This window comes from Nerophis ophidion, linkage group LG03 (genome assembly GCF_033978795.1).
Source record: "Nerophis ophidion isolate RoL-2023_Sa linkage group LG03, RoL_Noph_v1.0, whole genome shotgun sequence".
NCBI lineage: Eukaryota > Metazoa > Chordata > Actinopteri > Syngnathiformes > Syngnathidae > Nerophis > Nerophis ophidion.
This window is the reverse complement of record NC_084613.1, coordinates 7,097,115-7,120,387: the sequence shown is the minus strand read 5'-3', so window position 1 is coordinate 7,120,387 and position 23,273 is coordinate 7,097,115. Positions and strand designations below refer to the sequence as shown.

At 39.4% G+C, this 23,273-nt stretch overlaps 1 protein-coding gene across 4 annotated transcripts in view; it reads right to left on the bottom strand.

The window, feature by feature from the left end:
• The window catches only part of enah (ENAH actin regulator), a 152,449-nt gene that overhangs the window by 71,739 nt on the left and 57,437 nt on the right, over window positions 1–23,273 (bottom strand). For all 4 annotated transcript variants that reach the window (XM_061894129.1, XM_061894128.1, XM_061894127.1 and 1 more), the window contains exon 2: window positions 2,573–2,738. In XM_061894129.1, the coding sequence (XP_061750113.1) occupies window positions 2,573–2,738 (166 nt within the window). The remainder of the gene's footprint in view (window positions 1–2,572; window positions 2,739–23,273) is intronic.

Genomic DNA, 23,273 nt, shown 5'->3' with positions numbered 1-23,273 from the left:
TAGGTACACCGGTACTAGTGTAGTACCACTCTTATTCAGTACTATACCGCCTCTAAAAAGTACCTTTTTTTATTTATTTTTTTTTAACGGGCATGACAGCGCTTTGTCATCACACGGCGACATTGCTGGTTTTAGGAGTAGAAGAGCATGTTGGGCAGCGCACACACACCGAGTACTTACAAGCAGACACAGTGTGTAGACAAAAAAAGGGAGAATGGACGCATTTTGGTGTAAAAAGTCAAGATAAAGGTGAAGTTATAACACTGAAACACACTCAGGAAGAGCTGCTTTAAGGCATGGTTAGCATGCTAGCAGCTAACATGCATACACAGTGTTTTAGCTACTTTTGAATCACTAATCCTGGTCTCCATGGCGACAAATAAAGTAAGTTTCTTACAAGTAGTATTATCACTGGAGGACGAGGAATAGCTAAACATCTTTCAGGAGGATACCACAGCTCACCGGCGTCACAATGTAAACAAACGCCATGGGTGGATCTACACCTGACATCCACTGTAATGATACCAAGTACAGGAGCGTATCTCGTCGATGCTACTATGATTACACCGATATTATTTAGCATCACAAAATGTTCTTTTGTTTAAAAAAAAAATATTATGTTTATAAAGTCAGTAAATACGTCCCTGGACACATGAAGACTTTGAATGTGTATGATCCTGTAACTACTTGGTATCGGATCCATACCTAAATGTGTGGTATCATCCAAAACTAATGTCAAGTATCAAAGAAGAGAAGAATAAGTGATTATTACATTTTAACAGAAGTGTAGATAGAACATGTTCAAACAGAAAACAGTGTGACACCTACCCTTTATATCCATATTTCTTAACCATTTTATTATTGGTTTATTTGGTATTGTATTTTATTGTATGATCCTGGACCTACTTGGTATCGGATCCATACCTAAATGTGTGGTATCATCCAAAACTAATGTCAAGTATCAAAGAAGAGAAGAATAAGTGATTATTACATTTTAACAGAAGTGTAGATAGAACATGTTCAAACAGAAAACAACGTGACACCTACCCTTTACATCAGTATTTCTTAACCATATTATTATTGGTTTATTTGGTACTGTATTTTATTGTATGATCCTGGAACTACTTGGTATCGGATCCATACCTAAATGTGTGGTATCATCCAAAACTAATGTCAAGTATCAAAGAAGAGAAGAATAAGTGATTATTACATTTTAACAGAAGTGTAGATAGAACATGTTCAAACAGAAAACAACGTGACACCTACCCTTTACATCAGTATTTCTTAACCATATTATTATTGGTTTATTTGGTACTGTATTTTATTGTATGATCCTGGAACTACTTGGTATCGGATCCATACCTAAATGTGTGGTATCATCCAAAACTAATTTCAAGTATCAAAGAAGAGAAGAATAAGTGATTATTACATTTTAACAGAAGTGTAGATAGAACATGTTCAAACTGAAAATAAGCAGATATTAATAGCAAATTAACAAGTGCATTAGTAATATATTTTTTACAGTTTGTCCTTCATAATGTAGACAAAATGGATAAATGACACAATATGTTACTGCAGACTAATTAGGAGTCTTTCTTTACTTACTACTAAAAGACAAGTTGTCTAGTATGTTCAAAATTGTATTTAAGGACTAAATAACGATAATAAACATATGTTTCATGTACACTAACACTCACACAAATATATATATATATATATATATATATATATATATATATATATATATATATATGTATATATATATAGCCAAAAGCATTTGATTATGGTGTGGGGTTGTTTTTCATGAGCTGGGTTTGGCCCCCTTAGTTCCAGTGAAAGGAATTCTGAATGCTCCAGGATACCAAAACATTTTGGACAATTCCCTGCTCCCAACCTTGAGGGAACAGTTTGGAGCGGGGTCCCTTCCTCTTCCAACATGACTGTGCACCAGTGCACAAAGCCAGGTCCATAAAGACATGGATGACAGAGTCTAGTGTGGATGAACTTGACTGGCCTGCACAGAGTCCTGACCTGAACCCGATAGAACACCTTTGGGATGAATGGTGGAAAATTCCTACAAACACAACCTTGTGGACAGCCTTCCCAGAAGAGTTGAAGCTGTAATAGCTGCAAAAGGTCATATCGAACCCTATGGGTTAGGAATGGGATGGCACTTCAACTTCATATGGGAGTAAAGGCAGGTGGCCAAATACTTTAGGCATATATATATATATATATATATATATATATATGTATATATATATATATACATATATATAAGGAGGACAATAGACATGTGTATTCGTTCCGGAAGACAGCGCTTCCGTAAGGTTTTCAGATCAACTAGGCGACGCGATTCAAATGTGTTGTTTTTTAGGTTGGTCTCCCCAAAGCTTTGGAATAAATTGCAAAATACCTATTCTGTTCTGGGTGATCATTTAAACTCAGCGTATGTGTCGTCAAAAGAATTTGGGATTGACCACCAACTTAAATTCCCTTGGCGGAACATCTGGTCGGAGCGCAACACCCCCAAGTATCATGGTCCTGCCCATTTTACCTAGGATCCACCCACCTGATGATCTTGGATCTTGCGCCCGACTACACGGAAGGCGTTGCTTCCTGTGTGGTGGTAGATGTGGACTCTGCTGAAGCCGGTGGAACCTCCCGCCGGAACCCACTTCTTATTGGCGTCGTCGTAGACCATGACAGCGGCCCGGGCCTGGCAGATGCTCTGTTCACTGGAAGAGGAACAACACAAACACAAAAATGTTATTTCAGCAGGTAAACTTTGTTTACATCCAAGCTTACTTCACCCGGGGCCACATACAGGTCCTTCGCGGACATACCAAACCGATGTAGGTAGCATTTTACCACCTGTGTTACATGGCCTTTCCTTTGAACAACACTCAGTAAAGGTTTGGGAACTGAGGAGACACATTTTTGAAGTGGAATTATTTCCCATTCTTGCTTGATGTACAGCTTAAGTTGTTCAATAGTCAAAATACAACCTTAGGAAAAAAAAACTTAGGATACAACCTTGGGATAAAACCTTGGGATAAGACCTCAGGTTACGACTTTAGGATACAACCTTAGGATACAACCTTGGGATAAAACCTTGGGATAAAACCTTGGGATAAGACCTTAGGATACAACCTTAGGATACAACCTTAGGAAAAGACATTAGGATACGACCTTATGATACAACCTTAGGGTACAACCTTGGGATAAGACCTTAGGATACCGCCTTAGGATACAACCTTAGGATAAAACCTTAGGACACAACCTTAGGACATAACCTTAGGATAAGACCTTAGGATACAACCTTAGGATAAGAGCTTAGGATACAACCTTAGGATACAACCTTGGGATATGACCTTGGGATACGACCTTAGGATACAACCTTATGATACAACCTTGGGATAAAACCTTGGAATAAGACATTAGGATACGACCTTATGATACAACCTTAGGGTACAACCTTGGGATAAGACCTTAGGATACAACCTTAGGACATAACCTTAGGATAAGACCTTAGGATACAACCTTAGGATAAGACCTTAGGATACAACCTTGGGATATGACCTTAGGATACGACCTTAGGACATAACCTTAGGATAAGACCTTAGGATACAACCTTAGGATAAGACCTTAGGATACAACCTTGGGATATGACCTTAGGATACAACCTTAGGATACAACCTTAGGAAAAGACATTAGGATACGACCTTATGATACAACCTTAGGGTACAACCTTGGGATAAGACCTTAGGATACAACCTTAGGACATAACCTTAGGATAAGACCTTAGGATACAACCTTAGGATAAGACCTTAGGATACAACCTTGGGATATGACCTTAGGATACGACCTTAGGACATAACCTTAGGATAAGACCTTATGATACAACCTTAGGGTACAACCTTGGGATAAGACCTTAGGATACAACCTTAGGACATAACCTTAGGATAAGACCTTAGGATACAACCTTAGGATAAGACCTTAGGATACAACCTTGGGATATGACCTTAGGATACGACCTTAGGACATAACCTTAGGATAAGACCTTAGGATACAACCTTAGGATAAGACCTTAGGATACAACCTTGGGATATGACCTTAGGATACAACCTTAGGATACAACCTTAGGAAAAGACATTAGGATACGACCTTATGATACAACCTTAGGGTACAACCTTGGGATAAGACCTTAGGATACAACCTTAGGACATAACCTTAGGATAAGACCTTAGGATACAACCTTAGGATAAGACCTTAGGATACAACCTTGGGATATGACCTTAGGATACAACCTTAGGATACAACCTTAGGAAAAGACATTAGGATACGACCTTATGATACAACCTTAGGGTACAACCTTGGGATAAGACCTTAGGATACCGCCTTAGGACATAACCTTAGGATAAGACCTTAGGATACAACCTTAGGATAAGACCTTAGGATACAACCTTGGGATATGACCTTAGGATACAACCTTAGGATACAACCTTAGGAAAAGACATTAGGATACGACCTTATGATACAACCTTAGGATACAACCTTGGGATAAAACCTTGGAATAAAACTTCGGGATATAACCTTGGGATAAAACCTTAGGATACAATCTTAGGAAAACAACTTAGAATAAGACCTTAGGATAGGACCTGAGGATACAACCTTCGGATACAACCTTAGGATACAACTTTAGGATACAACCTTAGGATACAACCTTAGGATACAATTTTAGGATACAACCTTAGGATAATACCTTAGGATACAACCTTAGGATAAGAACTTAGGATAAGACCTTAGGATACAACCTTAGGATAAGAACTTAGGATAAGACCTTAGGATACGGTCTTAGGATAAAACCTTAGGACACACCCTTAGGATACAACCTTAGGATAAGAACTTAGGATAAAACCTTAGGATACAACCTTAGGATAAAACCTTGGGATAAGACCTCAGGATACGGCCTTAGGATAAGACCTTAGGATACAACCATAGGATACAACCTTAGGATACAAGCTTTGGATAGAAGCTTAGGGCACAACCTTAGGATACGACCTTAGGATAAAACCTTAGGACACAACCTTAGTATACAACCTTAGGATACAACCTTAGGACACAACCTTAGGAAACAACCTTAGGACACGACCTTAGGGTCAAAGCTTAGGACACAACCTTAGTATACAACCTTAGGATACAACCTTAGGACACGACCTTAGGGTCAAACCTTAGGATACAAGCTTAGGATACAACCTTCGGATAAAAAAGATGCATTTTGTTTGTCGTTGTGGAAGAATTCACAACCATGCTTTTATTTTGAAGCTAACTGTCACTAAACAGGAAGTCATTGTGGGCATGTTTGAATATTGTTTCCAGTGTGCTCCACGGCCTGTTCTAACACGGGCAGAATGTGGCTTGGCATTGTCTTGCTGAAATAAGCAGGGGCGTCCATGATGATGTTGCTTGGTTGGTAACATATGTTGCTCCAAAACCTGTATGTACCTTTCAGCATTAATGGTGCCTTCACAGATGTGTAAGTTACCCATGCCTTGGCCACTAATACACCCCCATACCATCACACATGCTGACTTCTACACTTTGCACCTTTAACAATCCGGATGGTTCTTTTCCTCTTTGGTCCGGAGGACACCACGTCCACAGTTTCCAAAAATGGGTTGTACTTGTATGGTGCTTTTCTACCTTCAAGGTTCTCAAAGCGCTTTGACACTACTTCCACATTCACCCATTCACACACTGATGGAGGGAGCTGCCATGCAAGGCGCCAACCAGCACCCATCAGGAGCAAGGGTGAAGTGTCTTGCTCAGGACACAACGGACGTGACGAGGTTGGTACTAGGTGGGATTTGAACCAGGGACCCTCGGGTTGCGCACGGCCACTCTCCCACTGCGCCAAACAATTTGAAATGTGGACTCGTCAGAACATAAAACACTTTTCCACTTTGCATCAGTCCATCTTAGATTATCTCGGGTCCAGTGAAGCTGGCAGGGTTGCTGGGTGTTGTTGATAAATGGTTTTAGAGTTTTAACTTGCACTTACAGATGCAGCGACCAACTGTAAGTACTGACAGTGGTTTTCTGAAGTGTTCCTGAGCCCATGTGGTGATATCTTTTACACACTGATGTGGCTTTTTGATGCAGTAGCGCCAGAGGGATCCAAGGTGCATAATATCATTGATTTCTCTACATTTTCTGAACCTTTTGATGATAATACGGAGCGTAGATGGTGAAATCCCTAAATTCCTTGCTTGGGAAATGTTTTTCTTTAAAAATTTGCTCAGGCGTTTGTTGACAAAGTGGCGACCCTCGCCCCCGTCCTTGTTTGTGAACGACTGAGCATTTCACGGAAGCTGCTTTTAAAGCCAATCACCTGTTCCCCAAGTAGCCCGTTCACCTGTGGGATGTTCCGAATAATTTCCAAAGTGTGTTTGAGAAGGCCGTGGCCGTTTTTTTTACGAACTCTGGATCACTCAAGTGGCTGACAAAGCCGAGGTTTCACTTCCTCACGTCGCAGAATCTACCGCTAAAAGGTTACAACAGCGGCGGGCAGGTCAGCCCAGAATAGCGCGGGAAATGACAGATGAGCGCATGTTCCACCTCCGTCATGAATGGTAATAAGCGTTTAGAGAGCGCTTCTGACTGCAGAGAGGAGAAGAGCAGCTCGGGGGGGCTTCACCCGCCTGCATGTGCCAGGATTAGTGGGTGAGCCGCTGCTGTTGTGTACCACAAGCAACGGATTTCTGCTGGTGTGTTCAGGGAACTGTAGGAAAAAAATGTGTTGGTTGAAATCCACACAAGTGGAAAAAAAAAAGGGAGTGAATTGTTGGAATATTGCACACGGAAATACTGACTCAATTCTCTACTGATGGTTAGGAGTTATATAACTAGCCAACAGACTTTTCTAAAAATAGACACCGAAAAAGAGGGGGAGGCGATTCCTAGCATATCTTTTACGTGAAGCTTAAAAAAAAATTCTTGCATAAAACATCCATTTAAAGCAGGGGTGTCAAACTCAAATACAGAGTGGGCCAAAATTTTAAACAAATTAACCTTTTAATAGAGACCCAAAACAAGTTTTGCATTGAATATTGAACAAGCGAGGCTTATATAACTTTATAGTGACATGCAAAATGGAGTTTCAAATAATAATAATAATTTAAAAATACAAATGGCATATATAATAAAATTTTCTCTTCTCTATTTGCAGCCTTCTCAGGTAAATATCAAAATAAAATTTTCCCACAGGCTAATAATCATTTTTTATATTGTAGCGTCCAGGAAGAGGTAGTGCTGCAAGGGATATTTGGGTATTTTTTCTGTTAGATTAGATTAGATTAGATAGTACTTATAGTACTATCTAATCATAGTAATTAGATTAGATAGTACAGGGACGGCATGGCGCAGTGGGAGAGTGGCCGTGTGCAACCCGAGGGTCACTGGTTCAAATCCCACCTAGAACCAACCTCGTCATGTCCGTTGTGTCCTGAGCAAGACACTTCACCCTTGCTCCTGATGGGTGCTGGTTGGCGCCTTGCATGGCAGCTCCCTCCATCAGTGTGTGAATGTGTGTGTGAATGTGGAAGTAGTGTCAAAGCGCTTTGAGTACCTTGAAGGTAGAAAAGCGCTATACAAGTACAACCCATTTATCATTTATTTACTTTATTTATTGTCAGGAGAGTTCCTTCAGGAAAATTAAAATTTTCAGCACAATCCCATTCAAGATCAGACAAACATTACAGGGAGACAGAACAGGATCGCTGACGGGTCTGCCGGCTTCCAGCGCCCCTTACAAAAAAGATGACATACAGGTAAACAGGGAGGGGGGTGGGGGGGAGAAAAGAATAGAAGAATAAAATAAAATAAAAAATAAATAATCGGTCTTAGCCTGGGCCCTGGAGTGGGGGTGCAGACTGAGGCCAAGGGGGGAAAAAAAAAAAAAAAAAAGATGTGTTGTGTTACAGTGCGGATGTTCTCCCGAAATTTGCTTGTCATTCTTGTTCAGTGTTGGTTCACAGTGCGGCGCATATTTGTAACAGTCTTAAAGTTGTTTATACGGCCACCCTCAGTGTGACCTGTATGGCTGTTGACCAAAATTGCATTGCATTAGCGTGTGTGTGTGTGTAAAAGCCACATATATCATGTGACTAGGCCGGCACGCTGTTTTTACGTAGGAAAAGCGGACATGACGAAAGGTTTTAGAGGACGCTTGAGGCAGTGCCTTTAAGGCACGCCCCCAATATTCTTGTCCAGGTGGGAATCGGGAGAAATTTGGGAGAATGGTTGCCCCCCTGTGATTTTCGTGAGGGGCACTGAAATTTGGGAGTCTCCTTGGAAAATCGGGGGGTGGGGGGGTTAGCAAGTATGAGTATTAGCGGTGAATGCGGTGTTACAGCGACACCGCCGCTCTATAATACCGGCGAGCCAGCTCTAATGTTAATTAGATTTTTTCCTCAAGGGCCAAATGAAAATACACAGCGGGCCAAATGTGGCCCGCGGGCCGGAGTTTGACACCCATGATTTGAACACTTATCCATTCCCCACAGGAGGTGGAGCTTATCCCGACAAAAAAAAAAAAAGATTTTGTGACGATAAAGTGTAAGTGTAATCTTCTTCTCACTCCTTTTCAAATATGTAAAAAAAAAAAAAAAAAAAAAAAAAAAAAAAATGTCCATTGCTCATTTCGTTTATTTTTCTATCGTTTTTTATTCTCCTTTGTTTTCATTTTCGTTATAATGGCTGTTAAGCACTGTCTTGGATCAGGCTCGCTCTTTTTTTTTTGCATATTTGAAACAAAAATGTATCAAATCCTCCCCAAAAAATATGGATGTACCCTATTTCCTTGAATTGCCGCCGGGTATATAGTATGCACCTGACTTGAATTACTGCCGGGTCAAACTCGTTTCGCAAAATATCATTTTTAGTAGCGCATATCTAGAATTTAGCCAAATAATTAGCATATCCCAAGAATTTCCACCGGGTCAAACTCGTCACGTCGCGAGTGACACTTCACCTGGAGGAGGCTGATTTCAATCATTTGAAATCGCATATAGGGAAGAAGATTAAGAGCTATTCAGTAGGATTTAAGGTCCAAGCTATTGAATATGCTAAAAAGAACAGTAAGCAGCTATGTTTTTTTTAATATACCGTAGCTGCGTGTGTCAAATATGAGTCATTAAATGACTCCCGCCTCCTGGTGGTAGAGGGCGCTAGGGATCCTTCTTGCGACTACTCGGCTGCAGAAGAAGTGACAACAAGCAGCGATCGTTTATTTTTTCCTCTCGCTTGCACTTTTAACATGGAGGATTACATATCTAAAATAAAGCAGTTTTCTAAACTGGACTTTCAATCCAAGCAGGAGGTAATAAAGGAAGATCTCCATCTAGACAGAGAGACTTTTAAAAAACTGAAGAAAGATAAGGAAGACTTCTATAAACAAGTTATCGATGCTTTTGATCAGAAGGAGCTGCACATGGGGCGGTATAGCTCGGCTGGTAGAGCAGCCGTGCCAGCAACTTGAGGGTTGCAGGTTCGATTCCCGCTTCCGCCATCCTAGTCACTGCCGCTGTGTCCTTGGGCAAGACACTTTACCCACCTGCTCCCAGTGCCACCCACACTGGTTTAAATGTAACTTAGATATTGGGTTTCACTATGTAAAGCGCTTTGAGTCACTAGAGAAAAGCGCTATATAAATATAATTCACTTCACTTCACATGGACTTCATTTATAAGTAAAGGGAAGACCATAATAAAGTTATTTTTATTAAATGTGCTTTTCATGATGGTATCCTTACATCACACTCAAATTTATAAGCGCAGGCCTAAATTTACCGCATGTAAGCGCCGGAGTGAGAAGAGGTTTTAAATTAATTAGCGCCCCGGCGGCAATTCAAGGAAATACGGTAATCATAGTAGTATCGACCAGATACGCCTCTGTAAATGATAAATGGGTTATACTCGTATCGCACTTTTCTACCTCCAAGGTACTCAAAGCGCTTTGACACTACTTCCACATTCACCCATTCATACACACTGATGGAGGGAGCTGCCATGCAAGGCCCTAACCACGACCCATCAGGAGCAAGTGTGAAGTGTCTTGCTCAAGGACAACGGATATGACGAGGTTGGTAGAAGGTGGGGATTGAACCAGGAACCCTCAGGTTGCTGACACGGCCACTCAGCCAACCGCGCCACGCCGTACTTGGTATCATTACAGTGGATGTCAGGTGTAGTTAATTAAAAAGTTGTAACACACACACACCAGGTGTGGTGAAATTTGTCCTCTGAGTCTGACCCAACCCCCTTGATCACCCCCTGGGAGGTGAGGGGAGCAGTGAGCAGCAGCATTGGCCGCGCCCGGGATTAATTTTTGGTGATTTCACCCCCAATTCCAAGCCTTGATGCTGAGTGCCAAGCAGGGAGGTAATGGCTCCCATTTTTTTATAGTCTTTGGTATGACTCGGCCGGGGTTTGAACTCACAACCTACCCACCTCAGGGCGGACACTCTAACCACTAGGCCACTGAGTAGGTTACCCATGGAAACCGAAACAAACCCAGAGGTGCACAAAACAGAAACTAAAAGGAGTCCAAAATAACTAAACAAAACATGATCCGAGCCACGAATCCTGACATTATGCAGATCCCAAAAACAGATCAGCAGGTATCAGAAGATAAGAAAAGTTTATTTTGCATAAACACCAGATAACGTCTTACCTTATACACACAGCATAATAATACTCCTTTGTTGAAGCACAGTACAATCCATTAAGGGGTGTGGCTTCATAGCTTACCAAAGTCCTACTAAAACATTTCAAAGATTTTTGAGCGCCGTGTGTAATGTTCTATATTTTCAATGGAACATATAAAATGTTGGTGTTGTTTACCTGAGTCATATTGCAGTCTACACGTATCTCTTATGTGTGACCGCCATCATATTGCAGTCTACACGTATCTCTTATGTGTGACTGCCATCATATTGCAGTCTACACGTATCTCTTATGTGTGACTGCCATCATATTGCAGTCTACACGTATCTCTTATGTGTGACTGCCATCATATTGCAGTCTACACGTATCTCTTATGTGTGACTGCCATCATATTGCAGTCTACACGTATCTCTTATGTGTGACTGCCATCATATTGCAGTCTACACGTATCTCTTATGTGTGACTGCCATCATATTGCAGTCTACACCTATCTCTTATGTGTGACTGCCATCATATTGCAGTCTACACGTATCTCTTATGTGTGACTGCCATCATATTGCAGTCTACACGTATCTCTTATGTGTGACTGCCATCATATTGCAGTCTACACGTATCTCTTATGTGTGACTAACACCATATTGCAGTCTACACGTATCTCTTATGTGTGACTGCCATCATATTGCAGTCTACACGTATCTCTTATGTGTGACCGCCATCATATTGCAGTCTACACGTATCTCTTATGTGTGACTGCTATCATATTGCAGTCTACACATATCTCTTATGTGTGACTGCCATCTACTGGTCACACTTATTACACTATGGATCATGTATAAAATTGCTTCGAGGTCGGTAAGCACAACCAGAGTTATTCCGTACATTTGGCGCACCGGGTAAAAAGGTGCACTGTCCATCTTTTAAGAAAATGAAAGGATTTGAAGTCCGAAAAATACTCTTAAGTGTCGGGTGCATTTATAAAAAACCAAGTCTCCATAATCTAGCCGAGGTATAAAAGTGTTCAGAACCAAGCGTTTCCTAATTTGTAGGGAACAACAGGACCGGTTTATTTTGAAATGTAGTAGAAAGTCCCTGGTCTACTGTTCTGACGGAACCTTTTCTGTATAGGACAAAGACCACTGGACCTTTTGTGTAAGGTGGAACAAAACAACAAGAAGTCAAATAAGAACAAAATAGTAAGACAAAGGGAGTACCATACCATACCATACCATACCATTTATAGAGTAAGACTAGAAACAAAGTCTTGGGAAATGCTTTCAAAGAAACTCCAGATCGGACCACTTGACCTTTCTTGTAAGGCGGAACAAAATAAGAAGTCAAATAAGAACAAAATGGTAAGACATATAAAGGGGTACCATACCATACCATACCATACCATATATAGAGTAAAACTTGAAACAAAGTCTTGGAAAAAGCTTTCAAAGAAACTCCAGATTGGACCACTGGACCTTTCTTGTAAGGCGGAACAAAACAAGAAGTCAAATAAGAACAAAATGGTAAGACATAAAAGGAGTACCATACCATACCATATATAGAGTAAAACTCGAAACAAAGTCTTGGAAAAAGCTTTCAAAGAAACTCCAGATTGGACCACTGGACCTTTCTTGTAAGGCGGAACAAAACTAGAAGTCAAATAAGAACAAAATGGTAAGACATATAAAGGGGTACCATACCATACCATACCATATATAGAGTAAGACTCGAAACAAAGTCTTGGAAAAAGCTTTCAAAGACACTCCAGATCGGACCACTGGACCTTTCTTGTAAGGCGGAACAAAACAAGAAGTCAAGTAAGAACAAAATGGTAAGACATATAAAGGGGTACCATAACATATATAGAGTAAGACTCGAAACAAAGTCTTGGAAAAAGCTTTCAAAGAAACTCCAGAATGGACCACTGGACCTTTCTTGTAAGGCGGAACAAAACAAGAAGTCAAATAAGAAAAAAATGGTAAGACATATAAAGGGGTACCATACCATATATAGAGTAAGACTCGAAACAAAGTCTTGGAAAAAGCTTTCAAAGAAACTCCAGATTGGACCACTGGACCTTTCTTCTAAGGCGGAACAAAACAAGAAGTCAAATAAGAACAAAATAGAAAGACATATAAGGAGTACCATACCATACCATACCATTTATAGAGTAAGAATCGAAACAAAGTCTTGGGAAAATCTTTCAATGAAACTCCAGATTGGACCACTGGACCTTTCTTGTAAGGCGGAACAAAACAACAAGAAGTCAAATAAGAACAAAATGGTAAGACATATAAGGAGTACCATACCATACATTACCATGCATAGAGTAAAACTCAAAACAAAGTCTTGGAAAAAGCTTTCAAAGAAACTCCAGATTGGACCACTGGACCTTTCTTGTAAGGCGGAACAAAACAACAAGAAGTCAAATGAACAAAATAGAAATACATATAAGGAGTACCCTACCATACCATTTATAGAGTAAGACTCGAAACAAAGTCTTGGGAAAAAGCTTTCAAAGAAACTCCAGATCGGACCACTGGACCTTTCTTGTAAGGCGGAACAAAACAAGAAGTCAAATAAGAACAAAATGGTAAGACATACAAGGAGTACAATACCATACCATACCATATATAGAGTAAAACTCGAAACAAAGTCTTGGAAAAAGCTTTCAAAGAAACTCCAGATTGGACCACTGGACCTTTCTTGTAAGGCGGAACAAAACAACAAAAAGTCAAATAAGAACAAAATAGTAAGACATATAAGGGGTACCCTACCATACCATACCATTTATAGAGTAAGACTCGAAACAAAGTCTTGGGAAAAGCTTTCAAAGAAACTCCAGATCGGACCACTGGACCTTTCTTGTAAGGCGGAACAAAACAACAAGTAGTCAAAAAAGAAAAAAATAGTAAGACATATAAGGAGTACCCTACCATACCATACCATAACATTTATAGAGTAAGACTCGAAACAAAGTCTGGGAAAGAGCTTTCAAAGAAACTCCAGATCGGACCACTGGACCTTTCTTGTAAGGCGGAACAAAACAACAAGTAGTCAAAAAAGAAAAAAATAGTAAGACATATAAGGAGTACCCTACCATACCATACCATACCATTTATAGAGTAAGACTCGAAACAAAGTCTTGGAAAAAGCTTTCAAAGAAACTCCAGATTGGACTACTGGACCTTTCTTGTAAGGCGGAACAAAACAAGAAGTCAAATAAAGGGGTACCATACCATATATAGAGTAAGACTCGAAACAAAGTCTTGGAAAAAGCTTTCAAAAGAAACTCCAGATTGGGCCACTGGACCTTTCTTGTAAGGCGGAACAAAACAAGAAGTCAAATAAGAACAAAATGGTACCACATAAAAAGGGGTACTATACCAAATATAGAGTAAGACTCGAAACAAAGTCTTGGGAAAAGCTTTCAAAGAAACTCCAGATTGGACCACTGGACCTTTCTTGTAAGGCGGAACAAAACAAGAAGTCAAATAAGAACAAAATGGTAAGACATAAAAGGAGTACCATACCATACTATTTATAGAGTAAGAATCGAAACAAAGTCTTGGGAAAATCTTTCAAAGAAACTCCAGATTGGACCACTGGACCTTTCTTGTAAGGCGGAACAAAACAACAAGTCAAATAAGAACAAAATGGTAAGACATATAAAGGGGTACCATACCATACCATATATAGAGTAAGACTCGAAACAAAGTCTTGGAAAAGCTTTCAAAGAAACTCCAGATCGGATGTTGTGAGAACACAAAGGTGTCAGGTTTAGACTACTAAGTGGGACTAAGCACAGTGGTGGTCTATGAAGGGTGTGGCACTACGCACGGTAGTGGTCTATGGAGGGTGTTTCCAGGGTTAAAAGCACAAGGCTGTGTGTTCCTCGGTAAACTGCGAGCTTTAACGAGGGTTCAATCCCGTTACCTTTTCACACAGACACAGGGCGCACATTCACAAGGACCCAGGTCTGGACTTGATTAGAATGCAATCCCCGGGTTGAAGTGGTGCAAACCAACAATGACCGCTTTCAGCTGTGACGCTAACAGTGGACTCAGGTAAACATCCTGTCCGAGTGGGTGAATACATCACTTGTGTCCACCGATACCTGTCCAATGTCTATTTAAATGTTCCGTTTAGTACGTGCGGGTTGCTGTTGATGACGTAAACATTCCAACACCAAACATTTCAACTCATTCAGAACATTCACATTTTTGATCATTTTCAAAAAAATGTTTTAATTTTTTCCCGGAACTCCCAAATTTTCATGAAATTCCCATTGAAATGAATGGGACGTTTTTCCAATTGTTTTCAGTAGATGGCAGTCACACATACGAGATATGTGTAGACTGCATTTTTTCCCACATTTTCCATCCAATTCAAACCGTTCTAATTTCACAAATATTCAGCCTGTTCAGGAATTTTGTGCTCCACTTCAATTATTACAACAACAACAACAAAAATTCCCGGATTTCCTACAATTCCCAGTTTTTAGGGACATTTTTCCCATTCAAAACCGAATTGGCCATTTTTCAGACTTCCACCATTTTCACATTTTTTCAACGCTTTCCAAAGTTCCACAACTCCCACATTTTTCATCCGATTCAAACCGTTGTAATTTCAAAAATATTCAGCCTGTTCAGGAATTGTGTTCTCTACTTCAATGATTATTTTTAAAAAATTCCCGGTGTTTAGGGACATTTTCCCCCTTTCAAAACAAATTGTCAATTTTTCAACCTAATCAATCCATTCCACCCATAAGCACATTCAACTCATCCTGAAAATTCAAACAAAAATGTTTCCACGATCAACACATTTCCAGGAATTCCTGTTTTTTTTTTCTAAACTTTTTTCATTCAACAACCCCTTTCACATTTTTCACCCCATTTCCACCGTTCCAACGTCAAAGCCTTCCTCTTAGTCAGGACAAAAAAAAAAACTAGTTAGTTTAAGAACTTGAAAATTTACCGTTTCAAGCTTTCCACCGTCAAAACATTCCTCTTAGTCAGGAAAAAAAAAAACAAGTTGGTTTAAAAACGTGAAAAATTCCCAGTTTTCTCGAAATTCCGTAATACCATTTTTCAATTCAAAAACTCTTAATACTCCTGTCACACCCAGGATATCATGTTTTGTTTGGTCATGTTTGGTTTTTTGGACATTCACTTCCTTGTTTTCTTGGTTTCCATAGTTTCCACCTTGTCTCCAAGTCACGCCCCGGTCCTCAGTTCTCACACCTGCTAGTCATTATCATAGTCATTATTTAAGCCATTCTGTTTCTGTCTTCGCCCTGGCAACTTTACCTTACCTACCGACGTACCTACACATCCCGCATTCATCTGCTTCATGCCTTGCTGTTCGTTTTTGTCCACGTCAAGTAAGTTTTGTATTCATGCCTCAGTGCAAGTTTGGTTTTTTCATGCCTCAGTGCAAGTGTTTTTGTGTTTCATGTTTGTAGTTTGTAGCTTTCATGCTAGTCTTTTGTTTTTTTCATTAGCCAAGTTTGTTTTCCGCCCTCGTGCGCGCCCTTTGTGTAGTTTTGTTAGAATACTAATAAATGTACTCAAGTTCACGCCCGGCTCGTGCCAATCATCCTTTGCGTTGGTAAAAACAAAATATGCCATAGTCCAAGTCCATGTCTGACAACTTCAACATTTCTTGACCGATTTAAACAATTTTAACACCAACCAATTCAGGACATTCATGCTCGTAATCGTTTTTGTTTTGTTTTTTAAATCCCGCTTTTCCCAAATTTTCAGGAAGTCTCCATTGAAACAAATGGAACATTTTTCAAAGTTGCACAATTCCCACATTTTTCAACCTATTTCAAACCATTTCACCTTCAACACATTCCACTCATCCTGGAAATTGAAACAACCACTTTTCGATGTTCCAAAAATTTCCTGTTTTTTCCCCAACTTTTTTTCCAACCTTTTTTAGTGCGATTGTCAGAGTTAGTTTGTGTTGAACCCCAAGATGCAGAGAAGGAGGCAGGGATTGAATGATCGAACATGATTTAATATAAGTACTAAAACAAGAACAAACAAAAGGGATACAACAAAAAGTGCGCACGAGGTGGATAACCAACTAAGAGAGCTAGCTTGGGAGCTAGAAAACAAAAGGAACTCAGCATGGAAGCTAGCAAAAACGAAAAAGGGGCCTAGCGTGGAAGCTAGCAGGAAAACAGAAGTCGTACTTGTAATATGAAAACAAACTGGAAGCAGGGAACAAAAAAACAGTAAACTAAAAACATCTAACAAATATAGCTTACCGCTACGCTGCAAATACACGACACGAGCGATAATACATGACAATAATCCAGCACTTGACTGGAGGACAAAACAGGTTCAAATAGGAGCGAGCTGATTGACACCAGGTGTGGCCAGGTGCCAAACAGCCGTAGCTGAGGGTAAACAGCGCCCAGGGAGAAAGACAGGAAAGAGACAAAATAAGAGCGCTGACAGGTAACACTACACACACACACACACACACACACACACAGAGGAAACAAAGACAAATGTAGAGGGAAAAACTAAAACAGACAAACTGTCAGGGGCAAGCCTGATAGCAATGACTCCTTTCACATTTTTCAACCCGTTTCAAGCGCTCCACCGGCGAAACATTCCTCTGAGCCAGGACTAAAAACAAGTTGATTTAAAAACTTGAAAAATTCACGATTTTCTCAAAATTCCGTAATACAATTTTTCAATTCAAAAACTGTTACTACTTCGACATTTCTTGACCGATTTAAACAATTCCAACACCAACCAATTCAGGACATTCATGCTCGTAATCGTTTTGTTTTTGTTTAAATCCCGCTTTTCCCCAAATTTCCAGGAAGTCCCCACTGAAACGAATGGGACATTTTTCAAAGTTGGCACATCCATCCATCCATCATCTTCCGCTTATCCGAGGTCGGGTCGCGGGGGCAACAGCCTAAGCAGGGAAACCCAGACTTCCCTCTCCCCAGCCACTTCGTCTAGCTCTTCCCGGGGGATCCCGAGGCGTTCCAAGGCCAGCCGGGAGACATAGTCTTCCCAACGTGTCCTGGGTCTTCCCCGTGGCCTCCTACCGGTTGGACGTGCCCTAAACACCTCCCTAGGGAGGCGTTCGGGTGGCATCCTGACCAGATGCCCGAACCACCTCATCTGGCTCCTCTCGATGTGGAGGAGCAGCGGCTTTACGTTGAGTTCCTCCCGGATGGCAGAGCTTCTCACCCTATCTCTAAGGGAGAGACCTGGAAACTCATTTGGGCCGCTTGTACCCGTGATCTTATCCTTTCGGTCATGACCCAAAGCTCATGACCATAGGTGAGGATGGGAACGTAGATCGACCGGTAAATTGAGAGCTTTGCCTTCCGGCTCAGCTCCTTCTTCACCACAACGGATCGGTACAATGTCCGCATTACTGAAGACGCCGCACCGATCCGCATGTCGATCTCACGATCCACTCTTCCCCCACTCGTGAACAAGACTCCTAGGTACTTGAACTCCTCCACTTGGGGCAGGGTCTCCTCCCCAACCCGGAGATGGCACTCCACCCTTTTCCGGGCGAGAACCATGGACTCGGACTTGGAGGTGCACAATTCCCACATTTTTCAACCTATCCAAATCATTCCAACATCAACACACTCCACTCATCCTGGACATTCAAGCTAACACTTTCCCAAGTTCCAAACCAAATTCTGGGTTTTTCCTGGAAATTCAAACTCTTCAACACGAAGACATTTTCTGACCGGTTTGGAGACGGGCTGTAGTTGCTGTAAGTCACATCCGCCCTGAGTTTTTCACTGCGTCAGGGAAGAGTACGACTCAGCCAGCAACGATCACCATGCAGTGACTAAGTTTGTGGTTAAAAGCTCCCAACAATTTGCCTCGTAAACGCCCCCCCCCCCCCAACCACATTTTTGCACAGTCGTCACATTATACAGGTGGAACTCATCAAATTTAGAATACGACTTTATAGTCCATTCATGTCAGCAAATAACTTTAAATGTGAAACTGATACTAAAGCATTACATGCAAAGTGATATATGTCACGCCTCTATTTAATACAAATATATTTTCAAGGTAGAGGACAAAGAAATATCCCCTCAACTCCCCCCAAAAATGGATTAACTCGCTGGAATAAAAAAAGACAATAAAACATACATCCATAAAGGTGGATGCATGTGAAAAAGTGCAATATATTTATCTGTACAGCAACATTTATTTATTTATTTTATATATATATTTATATATTATTTCTATATATTTATTTATTATATATGCCCCTTATTGCTTTTTTTTTTTTAAATCCTGCACTACCATGAGCTTATGTGACGAAATTTTGTTCTTATCTGTGCTGTAAAGTTCAAATTTGAAAGACAATAAAAAGTAAGTTTTAGTTTAATATTCTTATGCGTATTAAAAATTGCAATGTTTTATTTTATTAAATTATCACTGGAGGATGAGGAATAGCAAAAAAAGCAGATATGTAAATGAACAAGTGGATTAATAGTCCATTTTTACAGTTTGTCCCTCATAATGCACTGTAGACAAAATAATAGGTATATAAATGACACAATATGGATAGATAGATAGATAGATAGATAGATAGATAGATAGTACTTTATTGATTCCTTCAGGAGAGTTCAGCAGACTAATTGGGAGTCTTTGTTTGTTTACTTGATAATAATACAAATTTACAAGTAGCATTATCACTGGAGGACGAGGAATACCTAAACATGCTTCACTACACACCGTAGGAGGATACAATAGCTCACCGCCGTCACAATGTAAACAAATGCCATGGGTGGATCTACACCTGACATCCACTGTAATGATACCAAGTACAGGCGTGTATCTTGTTGATACTACTGTGATTATATCCTTTTTTTTTTTTTTTTAATTCATACTATGCTTATAAAGTCAGTAAATACGTCCCTGGACACATGAGGACTTTGAATATGACCAATGTATGATCCTGTAACTACTTGGTATCGACATGATCCATACCTAGATGTGTGGTATCATCCAAAACTAATGTCAAGTATCAAAGAAGAGAAGAATAAGTGATTATTACATTTTAACAGAAGTGCAGATAAAACATGTTGAAACTGAAAACAGCACGACACCTACCCTTTACATCAGTATTTTTTAACCATATTATTACTGGTGTATTAGGTGTTATATTTTATTGTATGATCTTCAAACTACTTGGTATCAGATCCATACCTAAATGTGTGGTATCATCCAAAACTAATGTCAAGTATCAAAGTAGAGAAGAATAAGTGATTATTACATTTTAACAGAAGTGTAGATAGAACATGTTCAAACAGAAAGTAAGCAGATACTAACAGTGAATAAACAAGTGGATTAATAATACATTTTTACAGTTTGTCCCCCATAATGTTGACAAAATGATAGAATGATAAATTACACAATATGAATGGATAGATAGTACTTTATTGATTCCTTCAGGAGAGTTCCCTCAATAAAATTAATTAGGAGTCTTTGTTTGTTTACTTGATAATAATACAAATTTACAAGTAGCATTATCACTGGAGGACGAGGAATATCTAAACATGCTTCACTACACACCGTAGGAGGATACAATAGCTCACCGCCGTCACAATGTAAACAAATGCCATGGGTGGATCTACACCTGACATCCACTGTAATGATACCAAGTACAGGCGTGTATCTCGTTGATACTACTATGATTATATCCTTTTTTTTTTTTTTTTTAATTCATACTATGTTTATAAAGTCAGTAAATACGTCCCTGGACACACGAGGACTTTGAATATGACCAATGTATGATCCTGTAACTACTTGGTATCGACATGATCCATACCTAAATGTGTGGTATCATCCAAAACTCATGTCAAGTATCAAAGAAGAGAAGAATAAGTGATTATTACATTTTAACAGAAGTGCAGATAAAACATGTTGAAACTGAAAACAGCACGACACCTACCCTTTACATCAGTATTTTTTAACCATATTATTACTGGTGTATTAGGTGTTATATTTTATTGTATGATCTTCAAACTACTTGGTATCAGATCTATACCTAAATGTGTGGTATCATCCAAAACTAATGTCAAGTATCAAAGTAGAGAAGAATAAGTGATTATTACATTTTAACGGAAGTGTAGATAGAACATGTTAAAACAGAAAATAAGCAGATAAAACAGTGAATGAACAAGTGGATTAATAATACATTTTTACAGTTTGTCCCCCATAATGTTGAAAAAATGATAGAATGATAAATTACACAATATGAATGGATAGATAAATAGATAGATGGTACTTTATTGATTCCTTCAGGAGAGTTCCCTCAATAAAATCATTTAGGAGTCTTTGTTTGTTTACTTGATAATAATACAAATTTACACGTATCATTATCACTGGAGGACGAGGAATATCTAAACATGCTTCACTACACACCGTAGGAGGATACAATAGCTCACCGCTGTCACAATGTAAACAAACGCCATGGGTGGATCTACACCTGACATCCACTGTAATGATACCAAGTACAGGCCTGTATCTCATTGATACTACAGTGATTATATCCTTTTTTTTTTTTAATTCATATTATGCTTATAAAGTCAGTAAATACGTCCCTGGACACACGAGGACTTTGAATATGACCAATGTATGATCCTGTAACTACTTGGTATCGACATGATCCATACCTAAATGTGTGGTATCATTCAAAACTAATGTCAAGTATCCAAGAAGAGAAGAATAAGTGATTATTACATTTGAACAGAAATGTAGATAGAACATGTTCAAACAGAAAACAGTGTGACACCTACCCTTTATATCCATATTTCTTAACCATATTATTATTGAAACAGAAAATAAGCAGATATTAACAGCAAATGAACAAGTGGATTAATAATCCATTTTTTACAGTTTGTCCTTCATAATGTGGAGAAAATATAGGTGTATAAATGACACAATATGTCAGTGCATGCGTCAGCAGACTAATTAGTGGTTGAGTTGTGTATAATTGAGCTGCTGGTCATCAGTGAGGCCACAAAAATAGCAGCATAGATTTTCACAGAAAAAGGCGAAATCTCTAAGCTTCAGAGAAATCATTCAGGGTGTAAGCTCCCTTTCTTGTTTTACAGTAAATACCCCATTTATTCAACGATCCCCTCTCCAAATAGCATCATGATGTCACCAGGTGACCCTGGCTGGAGAAATACTATACACACACATTTACTGAGCATTGAATCACGTCAACAGTGTACAAAAGGGGCTATTTCTTTGGCGCATTTAAAAATCAATAAACCCGCGTCAGCGATTAAAACATATTTTATGTGCTACTGTCAAAATTAAAATTCCAAAAAAACATGATAAACATGAAAAAAAAGAATTGAATATTTGAACTCACAATTTGTAAGACACATGGTCTCACAAGATGTAATTTCTCTTTAAATATCCTTCTTGAAAATGCAATTGCAAATATACAAAACTCGAAACTATTGAAGTTGTCGCGTTGGTAAATGAAAAGAGAACACAACGATTCGCAAATCAACATATATTCAATTTAATAGACTGCAAAGACATATCTTATGTGCTACTGTCAAAATTAAAATTCCCAAAAAACATAAACATGAAAAAAAAAAATTAAATATTTGAACTCACAATTTGTATTTCTCTTTAAATATCCTTCTTGAAAATGCAATTGCAAATATACAAAACTCGAAACCAGTGAAGTTGTCGCGTTGGTAAATGAAAAGAGAACACAACGATTCGCAAATCAACATATATTCAATTTAATAGACTGCAAAGACATGTCTTATGTGCTACTGTCAAAATTAAAATTCCCCAAAAAACATAATAAACATGAAAAAAAAATTAAATATTTGAACTCACAATTTGTAAGACACATGGTCTCACAAGATGTAATTTCTCTTTAAATATCCTTCTTGAAAATGCAATTGCAAATATACAAAACTCGAAACCGGTGAAGTTGTCGCGTTGGTAAATAAAAAGAGAACACAACGATTCGCAAATCAACGTATATTCAATTTAATAGACTGCAAAGACACTGAGAAACTGACCTCCGCAGATTCCAAAAACGATTTAAAATGTAGACTCGTCGGACCACAGAACACTTTTCCACTTTGCATCAGCCTGGGCCCAGCGAAACGTTTCTGGGTGTTGTTGATAAACGGCTTTGGCTTTGCATAGTAGGGTTTTAACTTGCACTTACAGATGTAGCGACCAACTGTAGTTACTGACAGTGGCTTTCTGAAGTGTTCCTGAGCCCATGTGGTGATATCCTTTACACACCGATGTGTTTTTTTTATGCAGTAGCGCCTGAAGGATCCAAGGTTACGGGCTTTCAATGTTTTTTCTAGCTTCTCTGAACCTTTTATGAAATTACGGAGCATATATGGTTAGATTACTTTTATCTTTAATTATGATGATGATTTCTGGTTATGTTGTATAGCAGTATCTGAACCAAGCCTTTGGGGAGCGTGGCAGTAGCTACACAAGCCCTCAGGGAGCATGGCAGTAGCTACACAAGCCCTCAGGGAGCATG